The sequence below is a fragment of the Muntiacus reevesi genome, chromosome 15 (assembly GCF_963930625.1).
Source record: "Muntiacus reevesi chromosome 15, mMunRee1.1, whole genome shotgun sequence".
Taxonomy (NCBI): Eukaryota; Metazoa; Chordata; class Mammalia; order Artiodactyla; family Cervidae; genus Muntiacus; species Muntiacus reevesi.
The window spans coordinates 41,285,369-41,301,536 of record NC_089263.1 but is presented as its reverse complement, the minus strand read 5'-3'; the positions used below and the strand labels follow the sequence as shown (position 1 = coordinate 41,301,536).

Here is a 16,168-nt window from a genome sequence, read left to right as displayed (position 1 = left end):
TTCAAATCCAAAAGACTTATGAAGTTCTGGAGATTCAGATGAGAAAGCAAACCTAGCCATCCTGACTGAGGGTTCCCAATAAATGATAATCAGCTGGTGTCACCCTATTCTATGTCATTCCTAACTGATGCTGGTAACAAGAATATAATATTTACTACCACCAAGGACTATTCTAAAGCCAAAAGAAAAAGAATCTGGCCCAGATTTGCAAATATCTTTATCATCATGTAATTATTCATATTCCTATTTGACACATAACCCTAAGATTTTCTAAGACCTCTAAACACTTTTAAAAATTGAAAGTATAATTATCTTTCTGTTCTGCTTTAATCTCCAAATAATTTGGCCACCCTTAGTGCCAGAGAAAGAATAAAGATATGTTTCCACACTTTGCAAACAATCTTCCTATCAGCAGGTCCCAAACAAAAACTGCTCAGCCACAATGATATCATTGCCCTATTTTCCGCCCTTCCCCTAGTCTTACCCTGTGTGACCATACTAGGAGAATGTAGGTGTGAGGACAGGACACTCAACTACCCCCTCCCTGCAGAGATGCATGTGAAGATCAAACTTAAAAGCTGTGTGTGTAACACGGTGGGTGAGCTGTGTGATTTTAAGTTTGTAGCCACAGGATGTGCTCACTGATTAGCCCCAAGCTGGGTAACTTCCAGGGTGCAGCCTGTCACCCATGGCCAACTTTTGCAGAACACTTACCATGTGCCAGGCACTGTGTGAGTATCTATAATTCTCACAGCCATCTCTGAGGAAAGGACTGCTACCATCTCCATTTAGGTTGGAGGAAACTAAGAGTTACAGAGTTTAAATTGCCCAAGTCCACATAACTAAGGGCAGGGATTCAAAGCCACTAGTCTACGTTACACTGAATCACGTTTGTCTGTTTTGTTTTTGGTCTTCTCTGTCCACAGTGGGAATGCTGAGAGGCAAAACCATGACTCACCTTTGTATCTTGGTATTTTCTCTGCTCTGATCAAACTAGGTACTCGGTAAATATTTACTAATCTGAAGCTTCAGTTTAGTATTTTTGAACTTATTGTCTCGTTTCCTAGATTCTGGCTACTTGAGATAATCAATTGTGTGATGAGAAAGTCCCCATTTATAATCAGTACTAGTAGCAGTCGGGTGGTTCAGTGGTAAAGAATCCTCCTGTCAACGCAGGAGATGCAGGAGCCGTGGGTTCAATCCCTGAGTCAGGAAGATACCCTGAAGGGGGAAATGGCAACCCACTCCACTGCACCACCTGGGAAACACAGTAAATATAAATATCATTTATGTAAACAGTTACTTAGATTGTGTTCAATGAGATTTATTTATCTTGCTTTAAATCTAAGAGGATTTTTATTGATAACACTCCCATATTCCTGTGTGGTAATACTCCTGATAAGCATGAACATTTTTCTTTAAAAACTTGGCATTTTTCTGGACTACACAATATACAGACAGAAATACCAGCAGATGTTTACTAAACACCTTCTACATGCCAGGTTTTGTACTAAACATGTTTAACTACACTATCTCCTTCAATCCTCACAACATGGCTATCAGGAGACATTTTACTATTTTCTCTTTTTTAAAAGATGAAGAAACTGAGGCTTAGAGAGAGCAAGAGGCTGTCTTAGCAAGGGGCTCACAGTTAGTAGGTTAGCACATCGGGATGTGAGCTCAAAATGGTTGGATGCCAAAGTGCACGCACGAAAAGAATCTGCCTTACTCTGCCACATACCTAGAAAACATGAATTAAAAACAGGACTGGACTATTACAAATAATGCATTTGAATCAGTTCTAATGAGGTGGATGAAACTGGAGTCTATTATACAGAGCGAAGTAAGTCAGAAAGAAAAACACCAATACAGCATATTAATGCATATATATGGAATTTAGAAAGATGGTAACGATGACCCTATATGCGAGACAGCAAAAGAGACGCGGATGTAAAGAACAAACAGACTTTTGGACTCTGTGGGAGAAGGCGAGGGTGGGATGATCCCAGAGAATAGCACTGAAACATATGTACTATCATAAGCAAAATAGATCGCCAGTCCAGGTTCGATGCATGAGGGCTGCATGCATCGAACATGCTCAGGGCTGGTGCACTGGGATGACCCTGAGGGATGGGATGGGGAGGGAGGTGGGAGGGAGGGTAGGATGGGGGACACATGTACACCCATGACTGATTCATGTCAATGTATGGCAAAAACCACTACAATATTGTAAAGTAATTAGCCTCCAATTAAAATAAAAAAAAACAAAAAACCAGGGCTGGAACACAGAGCTGAAAGGGGGCTCTAGTTCTTCAGTTCAATGTGACTTCAATGTGACTTACTGCAATGTGACTTACTGCAATTCAGTAAGAGTTTATTTGTTCATTCATTTACTCATCAGTTACTTCTTGAGCACCTATGACATGAAGGATTCAAACTTTACACTTGGGATATACTATTATTAGTACTTGTTTTGGTCTGTCTCTGAAGGATGTAGGATGCTTATACCAAATTTAATGGAATTTGAGCCTTTTCAAGAAAAATTTCAGGAGTTATTTTTCCAGACTGTGGCAAGTAAATAACCCTAACACCTCCTTCTGCTTTTCATACAATGAATTAAAGCAGCAATGACTTTCTAAATGACAGCTTTTAAACTTTCACAACCACAAAATATTTTCTCATACTCAATTGTGAATATGATTTTATATGACTTATGAAGTTAATTTTGAATAATAACATACTTTTTTCTCACAAAGTGAAATTCTAAGGCAACATAGTCATGATTTAGCAGTCACCCTCTGTGCTTCAGTTTTTCAATTTTGAAAATGGAGATTTGATAAAACATATACTCTTGAGTTCATGTGAAGATCAGTGAGATAATTTTGGCCAAACCACACTGAGATTTTCCAATGAAACCAATTTCATAAGGATGAAATGTTAATTGAGATAGAAAATACATGCTAAGTTCAGAGTGATGCTGTGTCATCAAAGCTCAGCAACTTAGTAGACAGTAAGGCAGCAGAGCCAATTGACTCCTCAGATATTAGCTTGCCAAATTAAATAAGGGGCAAAACACATCTGTGTAATAAATCCTACTTTAAAACTTATGATTCACTCATATATACATTCCAATCTTCATCCAGGTCAGTTACTAACAGAAGTTGTGAATTAACTTCCAACATGAAAAACATTTTCCTAATATCAATGCTGATATCTTATCTGAGGTAAGGATATGGGAGAGGAGAACAACAAATCTATGCCTCTCTCCTTTCTTTTTAAATAAAAATACACTAAACCTTACATACAATTGTTTTACAGCTCAATTGATAAGGTGTGTTCCTTTTTTTTCTGGTCCAAGAAAATTTAAAAGCAACTAATTTAAATATGCAAAATTATCTTGAGTTGTTCATACGTGAACTTAAAAGCCGTGCAACACAGGAAAATTAAGTAATTATGCCTCCAAGTTATTTACTGCAATTAAGCTCATTTATCATATGCAAATTAGTGCAAACTGGTCTCATTAGTTACTAAATTACTCAATATGAGCTGAACAATGTAGCACTCCAGTTTGTAATGAAAAATCCCTGTAGAGGCAAGCAGTATCAATTAAGCTAATTTGCATATGCAAATATATTCACTAACTTTCTCTTTTTCTATATTTAGTTTTACATTTTCTTACTATTCTGGATCATAGGGAAACTGCAGGGTCACTCACCTTTTTCTCTTTCCTGTTTTATAGCTAGAGAATGCCTCTATCAGTTGAATATTATTTTATTTTAGTACTGATGTCAAGCAGGATACCACTTTGCCATCAAGGGCCATAAGGAGTAAGAAGATGAACCTTTCCTAGAGATGATCATTTCTTTAATACTTACAAGTTCCAATAAAATAATAAGGGTTAAATTCCAATTCATCAATAAAATAGAAAGTACACTTAATGTATCATTTTCTCTCACAAAAGTCTTTTGAAAACATTGCTATTAAATGTAAAATGTGATGTTGACTTGGCCAGGCAACATCTTAAGTAATAATTCTTATGTTTGCATTAGTCAGTTCTTGAGCTGTTTTAGGTATTACTCACTTTTCTCTGTCCAGATATTTGAATGTACTAGTCAATCTTTTATTGTCTCTTGCTGGATCCAATGCAGCAAGATGCCAATAATAGATGTTGCATTCTCCAGCCCCACCCCAACATGACTGTAAGTAGCTCTTTTGCCTATAATCTAATTTCTCTAAAGCATCTTCCTAGTCTTCTACAATTGAGTGGTTCTCAAGACACCGAAGCGGTGCTGTCACTGCTGCTGCTAAGTTGCTTCAGTCATGTCCGGCTCTGTGCGACCCCATAGACGGCAGCCCACCAGGCTCCCCTGTCCCTGGGATTCTCCAGGCAAGAACACTGGAGTGTGTTGCCATTTCCTTCTCCAATGCATGAAGTGAGAAGTGAAAGTGAAGTCGCTCAGTCGTGTCTGCCTCTTAGCGACCCCATTGGACTGCAGCCCACCAGGCTCCTCCATCCATGGGATTTTCCAGGCAGGAGTACTGGAGTGGGGTGCCAGTGCCTTCTCCTGTGCTGTCACCAGAAATACCTAAATGCTAACAGAAAAATAAAATGTCACAAGATATTTTGTTTCCCTTATTACACTGACCACAAATTTTAAAATATTTCTGATAAAGAACCTATACTTTCCTCATTTATCTTAAAAAGAATTCTGCAGGACCAAAACAGTATGTAGACCGACCATGATCCAGGTCCATGATTCCTTAAACTATCTTCAAACTATGATTAAAAATGGAAGCATAGGAATTTAAACATAAATTCTAACATTATTTTGTTCTAAATCTGATCCACAGCATTCTCTTTTAAACCTAGGCTCTTTTACTTCTACTGTCTAATCCATGGTTGAAGGTATTAAGAGAAAGAAAAACCACAGGATTGAAATCTGACATTTCACTGAAGTCTGTAGTGTCATCCATTTTACACATGCAAATCTCTGATAACTTAGCCTATCAAACAGAAAAACAGCAACATTTGAGATCCCTGTTCTCCATCCATTATAAGAAAAGACACACTTTAGTTATACTGGTCTGCTAAGGTGATGACCACCATCTATGTCTTCTATAAGAGAGTTGTTCTACCAAAAAATAATTCTTTCAAGAACAATTATTTCCTTAGTGATGCTGAGGAAGACAAGAGGTCATGTAACTCCTTTGCCCAGCCTTTTCCGATTCACTCCCAGGCAGAGACTCTCAGGTGTTATAATATTGGAATGTTCTTGGTGATTCTCTCGGTTTCCCTCAAAGTGTCTGCTCAAGAGATTCTGTTTTAGTTTGGGGTTTGAATGCCTTATAATTCAAACATTTCTTAATACCCAGAAATAATGCAAGGTTAATGACTTAGCTATAGAAGGGTACATGCAACATAGACAAGTTCAAAACTAACACCTTGGTGCCACACTTCCGCCACTATCTCCCTTTAGGGAATTTCTTATAAAATATTTTTATTCTCCCAAGACTTCATTTAAAATAAATGCAGTTCTATATCATTTATATACAAACATGTGGATATTTATGAGCATATTCATCCAACTCAGAAAGTTTCATTTACTATAATATCCAAAACTAGTTATGGATAAAAACCATTCTTCGATTACTTTATAAGTAAGTTATTAGTAGTGATATGTATTACTCAATGTCAGTAACTTAACAGGCACCCTTCTGTAGTTCACCATAATGTATTCACGACAAATACAAACATAAACCCTAAAAAAATCTTCCACATACAAAGTCTGATTTGATTGCTTTGTTTTGACACCTGTGAGGTAAGTAAAGCAGCAATACTATGGGGTATGCAAAAACAATACTACAATTTCATATAACAATTTTATAAGATTTATTTACAGAATGAAAAAAAGAAACCCTCAAACCCTTCTGCTAAGGGCATGCAAATAATTAAAGAACTCCATTCATAAATCTGGCACCTAAGGGAAAGTCATTCCCCTAGTTAATTTTACGAGTTACAAGGATGCTGTTACCATTTTCTCTTCCGTTAACTTTGATAAAGTAAAATATGAATATTCCATCTGGTCTCTAAACTGGGTAAGTAAAAGTAAATTCCACTTATACTTTATTCATCTTAAGGAATCATGAAGTGAGAACAATAACACCTAAAGAGAACTTTTAAAGCATGAACCAAATCAGGGCTGAGGCACAAATACTACATTCAGGAAAAGATCTCACATAATGGCTCAAAGTTCTTGGATTTTTCTTGTGTGTGCTCAGTCGCTCAGTCGTGTCCAACTCTCTGCGGTCCCACGGACTGTAGCCTGCCAGGCTCCTCTGTCCGTGGAATTCTGCAGCAAGAATACTGGAGTGGGTTGCCATTTCCTCCTCTAGGGGATCTTCCTGACCCATGGATTGAACCCATGTTTCTTGCGTCTCCTACACCGGCAGGTGGGTTCTTTATCACTAGTGTCACCAGGGAAGCCTGGGATTTTTACTTCACCTGTCACAAATAGCACAATTCTCAATTTGACCCCTTGCCTCCAACTCCTCCTCTGATCAATGAGTCACAGAAGAATAAAGTCAGCTAAAACACCTTGACTCAGGTCCAACGCCTCCACCTCACAGTTGTGCAGCAGCGAGGCTGACACCGCTTGATTGTCTCTCCTCTCCTGCAGAAGATGCCCCTGTGCTGAAATTCATACCTGAAACAGCTATAAGTTCACTGAGGCTACAATAGGGGTCACAGTATAAATGATACAAATGGTGGCCCCAGAACTGCACAGTATGAAGCCCGGACCATGGCCATGCCTGTATATACCAGTATTAGATCATTACATTGAAAAATAACTTTGCAACAGTTGATTTTTATATTGATAGAATCACCATTATATTTATTTTGCCCCTCTCAGTAGGAAAGAAGTCATATTTTAATGGATCTATAAAACTTCCTAAATTTTCTTAAGAGAATATATGGCTAATATGATGTACCTTTACAGAAACTAAAGAGCCTCTTGATGACGGTGAAAGAGAAGAGTGAAAAAGCTGGCTTAGTTAAAAAAAACTAAGATCATGGCATCTAGTCACATCACTTCATGGCAAACAGATGGGAAAGAAATGGAAACAGTGGCAGGTTTTATCTTCTTGGGCTCGAAAATTACTGTGGATGGTGACCACAACCATGAAATCAAAAAATGCTTGCTCCTTGGAAGAAAAGCTAGGACAAACCTAGACCGCATATGGCAAACAGATACAGTGCAGTACGTAGAATAGGTGGACCAAAAATTAAGAAGGCCTTAGTGCACTTTCCACAAAACACCACTGAGGTTAGTATGGGGGCCAGCGAGGCTTGGCACCTGGTGCAGGGGATTCCGAAGTATTTCCTGAGCCCCAGTTTGGGTGCTTAGAACTGATCTCTATTTTACCTTGCAATTTCCATCAGTTCCCTAACTCTGTTCACTACAAATATAAAGTCTTGCCTTTCAAAACCTGTCTTTTAAAATGTCCTCATCATTTCTTGGCAAGTATTTATAATCTAGTGCTAACATCCTGGGTTCAAATTCAACTCTCACTTAACTAGCTATGTGAGTTTTAGTCAGGTAATTGTTATGTGAGCTTTCTAAGAAATCTTAGTTTACTCAATTGTAATATATGCAGAGTACCTGAATCACAGATACATATTGTATGAATTGATGATATAAGAAGAGTAGTTAGCATAATACATAGATCTTAATACATACCAAAAATTCAGTAAATTTAAGCTAAAATCAACCTGGCTTAGGCCTTTTCTCATGAAAACATACTTTACTTGGTATTTGAATTAGAAATGCAAACTTGTAATCAAAATACTCAATGGAAAAAAAAAAGGTTAAATAAATTATGATACATCCATAGTAAAGAATGACATATAGCCATTAAAAATAAAGGAAGCCTATCCTTTCCTAATGCAGACATGACCACTTGATATTGATTTTTTTAAAGTTGATTGCTAAAGAGCATATCATCGACCAATGCTTGACCCCATAAATCTCAGAAATATAAATATTCTCTTAACAACATTAATACAAAATTGTCCCATAACACTATCTCTCATCTCCAAACCAGACTTTACCACAAACATCCAATGCTTCTACCTTCTATCACTTTTTAGGTTTGTCTTCTGAACCTAAAATTTTACTGCAACTGCTTTAACTGACGAAACCTATGACACCTCTTCAATATTTGTCCTCCTGAAGGATTTATATCCTCAGTCACCTTGATATTTCTTCCTTGTATGTTAAGTCGCTTCAGTCATGGTTGAATCTTTGTGATCCCATGGACCGTAGCCCACCAGGATCCTCTGTCCATGGGATTCTCCAGGCAAGAAAGCTGGAGTGGGTTGCCATGCCCTCCTCCATGGGATCTTCCTGACCCAAGGATTGGACCTGTGTCTTCTGCATTGGCAGGCAGGTTCTTTACTCTTATCTTTGTCTACTCCTTTCTCATTTTCTATTTGCATCTTAAAGTAATGACATGTATGGGGTTGCCTCTCCTCAGCCCTTTTCCCTCCTTGTTCCATATCATCTCCATTAGTCTGCAACTTACTGCTTGATCTGAACTACCATTCACCTGCACAAATCAGTAATGCCCAACTCTATTTTTAGCCTTTACCTTGATCTTTCTCTAGAAGATCACACTCAGGTTTCCAACTTCTTACCTCTTATAGATTTGGCTATGTAATGAGATATCCCTTTCAGCTTCTCTTAGGCAAGAGTATCACTAAGATCCTTTTATCAGACTAGAAGACCTGTGATCACTGATCACTCTTAACATACCCTAGCTTTTCATCTCTAATTCATACCATGTGCCATACCCGTGTCTCTATTCATAGAGGTTCTATCTCAGATAAGATCTTCATTTGGATATTAGACTGTTTTAATAGTTTTCTAAATTGTCTCTTTATAACAGCCTCTCATAACACAAAGGCTTCCTAGACTGTATTTTAATAGTAACACCAGGAACAGAGCAAAGGTTTATCTTGTCACTATCTTGTGTGAAAGCCTTCTCCACAGGCTCATTGCTAATTACACAATCCTGGCTTGGCTTACTGGGCTTGTGCAACATGGTTTGTAAGTTCTCCACCGTTATCTCTTATGTGCTCCTCTGTATATGTGAAATAGCCATCAAATTAAACATCTGAACAGTCCCCAGACAAGATCTGTTATGACTTGCCTCCATACTTCATGTCCTACATTTCTTTGCCTGCAATGTTCGTTGGTTGTCTTTGGCTAGTAAACTCCTATTCATCCATCAACAACTTTGAGTGGTCTTCTCTGATGCTTCGTGGCAAATTCACAGCCCCGCTCTTTCACAGGCCACTAGTAAAATACATGACCAGTGTGATGCTTCTCACTTTATGGAATCTCCTGGTTTTTTAACCAAATGATTGCAAGCTAGTTAAGGAGAGCAGCCATGTGCCTACTACAGCAAATTATGTTGTTACTAAGTATTTGCCCTTTTTCTTTTTTGGTAATGATGGTAAACTATGATGCTAGAGACTATGCCAACCTTATTGACCAGACAGGTTTGTTTATTCACCCCCCCCCTCCCTGAAATTTGCAAACAAAAGAAGGGTAGGGGAGAAGGAAGAAAGAATTTATCCCAGGCCCTATGAATCAACCAGATTCAACTATGGAACCTCCTAAAGTAAAAATAAGGAAACCAGGTTACCTGAGCAGACTACTGAGAAACCTTCAATGTGGTACACAGATCTATGGGTTCAAGAGTTATCCTGCTGGGAGAGATGACAGCTAACCAGAGAGCCTAGAGGAAGCCCTTCTTGTTACTACTACTTCCCAATCCATTCCTATCTGCAATTTTATCATATCATTTTGAGAAGCATACACAATTCTTCCCCTCCATAACCTTTGGTTTTAGAATCTAACGATAGGAGTTTCTAGTTTCTATGACAATTTCAAGACTGTCTAGTGCAACCACACTTGGATGCCTGAATTTTTTGAAAGCATCTCTACAAAGCCGTCTATACTTGTAAGGCTAAAGGTTTTGAGTGTGTTGGAAATGCAGACAGCTTTATTTGCAAGTTTTGTTATATCGAGGCAATTTCTTTTTCTATTCAACTTTCACCGCTTTCTCTTTTTTTTACACTCTGAAGACACACAGAATGTGTCTAATCCTCCTTTTTTTCCCCTTCTTTTGGAATGAGGCCTTCAAATAGATAAGAAAGGATATTAATGTCCCTTTTATGCCATGTATTTCCCACACTTAACTTCACCATGCCCTTTGTCACATCTCATGTAACACAATTTCCAGTTCATGCACTCATCTAGTTATTCCACTCCAAATGACATCCAGCTGTCTATGCCCCCTTCAAGAGTGCTGTTTAAGTCAGGTGTGACCAAACCAAAGAACAGAAGAGTTCAGCAATCTCATCTAGATCCTCCACTCCCTTAATGGAGTCCAATGTTGAACTGGCACTGGGGACAGTCACCCTTTATTTCTATACTACTCTCACTGAGCTTACATTTACACTCTTAAGTTTTTTGTTTTAAATTAGATTTAAATTCTTGCAGTACCTAAGTCCCCCTCCCTACAAAACACTGAACACAAGATTTCCAGAGAGAATTTAGAGGATAACAGGATACCAATGGAATCATTTCTCTCATTGACAAAGTCTTACACACTGACAGCTTCAGAATATAAATAGGAGTTATCCTGGATCACTTCAGAATCTAACAATGTACAGTTGGCCCTCTATATTCACAGATTCAATCAACCACAGATCAAAAATATTGGAAAAAATCCAGAAAGTTCCACAAAGAAAAACATACACTTGCCACATGCCACCAATGACTTACACAGCATTTGCACTGTATTAGGTACTGTAAATAATTTAGAGACAATTTCAAGTATAGAAGAGGACACGCATAGGTTATATACAAATACCATGTCATTTTATATAAGAAACTTGAGCAACCGCAGATTTTTCTGTCCACAGGGGTCTTGGAACCAACTCCCCTCACATACAGAGGGGCAGTGGTATATATGGTATCACTCATACAAAACTTATAATGGAGATTCTGGACAAAAATGTACAGAGAAGAGAGAAATAAAAACGCAAAGGTCTAGAAAGAAATATCCTTCCTGTATCCCTGAAACTTAACTACTACAAAAGTAATTCAAAATTTTATGTGCACAATAGGATAGCATTTCCTAAGGCGTAATTCAAGAAACATAGTTCTATGAGATGTTAACATATATTAGTGGAGAAATGAGAAAGATCAAAATAAATAAAAATAAATACGGACCTTTCAGGCCTTAAATTTACAAAGGTGAATAGTGACATCTCAGATCTAATAAAGCATCAAAATTATCTCAAATGGTTGTTAAAAGTAACAAATTCCTGGATTTCACCCTGAAGACCCTGATTTACTAGGTCCAGGAGAGACGCAGGAATTTGTCGTTTGAACAACTGTCTCAATGACACTGAAGCTGTCAGCCAAGGAACCATTTCGGAGAGTCACTGGGGTTTGACCATGGACAATCTAATGAAAGCAGTTTTTCTAGGGTATATATTTTCAGAAATTATATGCTAGATTCAGTACCACTTCGGCTATCTAGAAAATGAGAGCACCATAGAGACCGCTTTTTAAAAAAATTACTCTGAATGGAGAGGAGTTTGTAGGTTAGCTTTGTTTTTACCCCAAATCTTATCTAAGGAAAGCAACCATCTTTTTCCAGTAAGATGCCCAAACACCCCAAATATGTCTGTTTCTTCAATTCCATGTTAAAAATGAATCTTACATATGCAAAAAAAAAAAAAAAAAAAAAAAGCTTTGGCCATGGCAACACTTATCCTGGAAACAGAAACAATGTAGAATGATGTGTCAAGTTAATGACTTGCAAAATCTTAACAGAAAAAGTTCTGAGTAAGTGAGGTGCTAAGTTTGGGCTAAATTTTTTCCAAGACTAAATAATTACATGTCCACACCTAGTCACCCTTATATTTTTCACAAAAGTCACTGGAAAGATCAAATTATTAATATCTGTCTCCTTTTACTTAAAACCATACTTTAACATCTCATCCTGACAAAGTCAGTACTTTGGGAAAGCTAACATTAGGATGGGAAGCACTTATGAATACAAACTCAAGCAAAGAACAACTGAAGTTTGGCAACACACAAAAATGTCACATACTTTCACAACAAAACTTTGCTCTTCCAAAAACAAAATACAGCTCCAAAGACACACACATATGTTCACTTACAAATGCAGCACACACAATCATTCTGGGAACAGCCAGCTACTATACATGTGCATCAACTCAATAGTGCCGTTCATCTCAATTACTATAGCACAAATAATACTTGCCCTCCCTTTCTCATTAATATTCTCTCAAGGGATGGCTTTCTAAAAAGAAAAAAATAAAATTCATAAAAATTTCATAATTCCAAGATATAACAGCAACAGTCATACACATAGCTGCAATAAAAGGCATTTTCATAAAAAGACCAAACATGTGGATTTTTCTTAGCAAAATGTAAGCAAGCTTTTTTCACTTAAAGGTACCTGTAAAATGTGACTTCCCAAATGTGCTTCAAATACTTCAATGGCCAGTGCACTGGGGCTTCTCCTTCGTTGTGCACCTATAACTTAAAGAAAAAAGGAAAAAAGAAAAGAAAAGAAAGAAAGAAATTAAGTTGGGGCTCCGATTCACACCTTCAGCTTCATTTCTCTTTAATTGTATCACTAGAGAGCTACTATAGCTCTAAGACCTGGGAGAACCACAAGTCAGTTTTAACCCTGGTTCTCAGCTGCCTGAGCAAATCAGAGTGGAGGCTGAATTTTCATCTCAGAATATCAACTTCTACAAACATTAAAATCAAATTTAATTTTTTCTTTTTGGACTGTTTTCCCTATCCTGGAGCAAAAAACAGAGGAATGTTCACATTTAAAAAAAATTAATTAGTAAGCTGCTTTTCTTAAAATTTAGGTATTGTTATTTTTAAAGCAAATACATATTTCCTTTTCCTCCCAGAGAAACCTGAACATTTAATATCCTCTAGGCCAGGAAAAAAGCAAACAGGATTTTTTTAAATGTTCTAATGCAATAACTTTATCATAATTTAATAAGCACAACATGTTGGCTAGGAGATTCTCATTAGTGACTGTTTGCACTAGTCTTAAGTGTCTCAGGATGGCTGGATTTCATATTTACTGAACATTCACGTGTAACTATTCCTACAGGATCTGCAGGAAGGCCAGGTGGAAGCCTGTTTAGCCTGTACCTCACAGCTCAGTGACTGCTTCCTTATCGGAATGCTTCTGTCCTTCTGCTAAGGTGTAATCAGTCTTTCTGTTCCAGGCATACCCTACATGTGTTGTCTGCAGGCACATACACCCAGAGAGCTTCCCAATCCCTACCAGAAGGGGTTACTGCATGATATTTGGGGGATCCAGAATTGAGGGTCATGGTTTCACTATTTCTTTTTTTTTTTTTTGCACGGGGTCATGATTTGCTTTTAAATCTGTTCTAGCTATTTTTCCAGTTTTAAAAAGTCCTCAAACATAAAAATCTATGTTGCTTTCCAGCAATTTATGAAAGAAAATATTCATAACTTTTCCATATTTCAAACAAATACATCCCTTCCCTCTTCCTGCTTTTCTTAAAAATTGTATGACAAACCTCAATTCCCTCAAATCTAGACACCATGAATTGAAAATAAAATTAAACCCCCTACTTTCTTTCTTCTCCAAACACTTTCAGCTAGTTGACAAAACAATACCAGCAAAATGCTGCTTGGATAATTCTGTTGTGTCTCAACTATTACTAAGTCAGTTAGTTAAATCCATACCTGCATCGGGATTATAATATAAATGTACTTAGGATTATTGAGCTGTGCAAAAGTAAGCAGTTTCCCCTGCAACTGTGAGCTAATGTCTGCCATGTCTGAAAGGCACTTTGAAACTAATATGAGTGGTAAGTATCATTATTACTTGCAAGAGGAAATAAAAAAGGCATTTTTTTTCCAATGGGAAAACTTATAAAATATAACTGAAGAGTGATTATTATCAAGGAATATTCCAGTTGGAAGGGACTTTAGAGATCGCTATTCTAATTTCTTCATTTGCTTCAGAAGCAAAACACACAACTAATAATCTTAAAATAGAAAAACTCAATTTTCTACTCTAAGATTAATCATTACTATAAGTATAGACATAAGATTTTTTAAAATTTTAATATTAAGATGTACTTAAGACAGTATTACTGGATATGTGTGCATTTCTGATTAATTTCCTATTCTAACATGCACATTACTCCCTTCAAAACTCCTTTGGCATTTTTGATAATGCAGCTGTCTTGCTGAATACTGTTTTCAGTTTCTAGAGTGTTAATTGCACATTATGGTAGCTTGGTGTGAATGATCCCACATGAATAAAATCTGCAGTTCTCTCTCTTTTTTTTTTAAAGATTGTTGGGGGGAGGGGAGCTTTGGGGAGGCAGAGGGGGTGTTGAAAAACTTCAAAAGTGTCCACTCTGTTATTGAGGCAGTAATTGGGATTCAGAAAGCTCTTTATTAATAGTTTAAAATTTGGGGGCATTTCAGGACTTCCAATTATGAGGTTCAAAATAAACCCCTGTAACTCACAGAAAAAATGGACTGATCTCAGAGAACATACGCTATTCTCCAAAAAACTGGATTAAGAGGGTGGGCAGCAGAGTAACAGCCACCAATCTACTGAGGACCTTGAAACATCACAGGAAATGAAAGGAACTTGTTCATTCACTAGAAGGTCCAAGGAGTATGCTCCAATAACAACTGCCTTCTTGAAGCATGAACTATAGTGTAGGAACTATACCGGGTTCCTGCAGGGATTATTTCAGCCTGGCCATTGATGGTCATTCTTTTCTTGCCTTTCCTCAACTTAAGGCTCAGCTGTTCTTTAGGTAAGTGGTGCAAATGCTTAAATAATTAGGAATTTTATTTTAAAAGCTTATTAGTCAGTCTGGGGATCCCACATGCCTTCATCAGGTCTTCTGTCCACGAGTCCTACACCTGCATAGTTATTTTCCTTTGTTCTTCAGATCCTCTATGGAAACCCGAGTGTGCATTCTAGTACATGCGAGCGTAACACACAAGAATCTTGTAAGCGGTTTCATGCTTTTCCCTTCAATGGCATTTTTATGACACTGGAACTTCTCTTGATTTATATGTTTTGCACTTATGCAGGTGATGTGGGGCTGTAATGACAGTTCCTAATTTTACAACCAACATAAATATGTTAAACAGGAACCCATTATGCCCCAGGTAGAAGCCCAGCTCTGACTCGAAGCATTATTGGTGACTGAATAGATGTTAAATGTGTACTTTTTATCTTGTACTTTTCATCCCACCACATTTGAGATTTTGAGTACTGAGATAATAATCTGATAACTCAGGAACAATGCAAGCACAGTTATTTTGTTCCTCTATGTTAATCTCATTGTGTTTCTGGAGTATCATTTATGCCTAAAGAAAAACTAAAGAGGCACTTCCTCAATGAAGGTCATCATTTTCAGAAAAGTAATACATTGTTTATTACTGAAATTCTCTCAGACTGCTGTGTTTTGGAAGTTGACAGCTTCTAAAACGATTTGGTAGCCCCCACATACTGCATACTTGGTATTGCTATACAGGTTAATGTTTAATCTGCAGACACTTCATTCGTTTGTTCAATTAAAAGACAATGCTTTGAAATGTAAAGAATACTAAATCAACCAAAAAATGCATAGCACATTGCTAAATAAATGGAACATGTAATCCTATATTTGTGAGGACTATATCTCAGTCACTGACAGTGATGGGAATTGTACCAGATTATATAAACTGGTAAAAGGAAAAAAAAAAACAAAACAAGCCACGGTAATTCAAATTCAATTCAGAAATTATGGAGTACCTACGTGATGCTGAAACTTGCTGGCTACTGTAGGGTAACTAGTGTTATAAAACCTCATAAACATTCCATCAGAAAATTTTAAGCAATTTGAAACAAGCCTAGGCCCAGCATAACATGATCAAGAAAACATGATCATCTCACATTTTTCAAGGGTGAGAAATAAAACACCTAGAGTTTTAAGAGACTTTAAATGGAAGTGATATATAGGGAGAAAGATTTTTAAAAATTGAAGAAA

At 37.2% G+C, this 16,168-nt stretch overlaps 1 protein-coding gene across 1 annotated transcript in view; it reads right to left on the bottom strand.

Moving 5' to 3' along the window:
- Positions 1-16,168, bottom strand: part of NPAS3 (neuronal PAS domain protein 3) — an 811,965-nt gene that overhangs the window by 460,850 nt on the left and 334,947 nt on the right. The window contains exon 4 of the mRNA XM_065906065.1: positions 12,565-12,647. Coding sequence (XP_065762137.1) covers positions 12,565-12,647 — 83 coding nt within the window. The remainder of the gene's footprint in view (positions 1-12,564; positions 12,648-16,168) is intronic.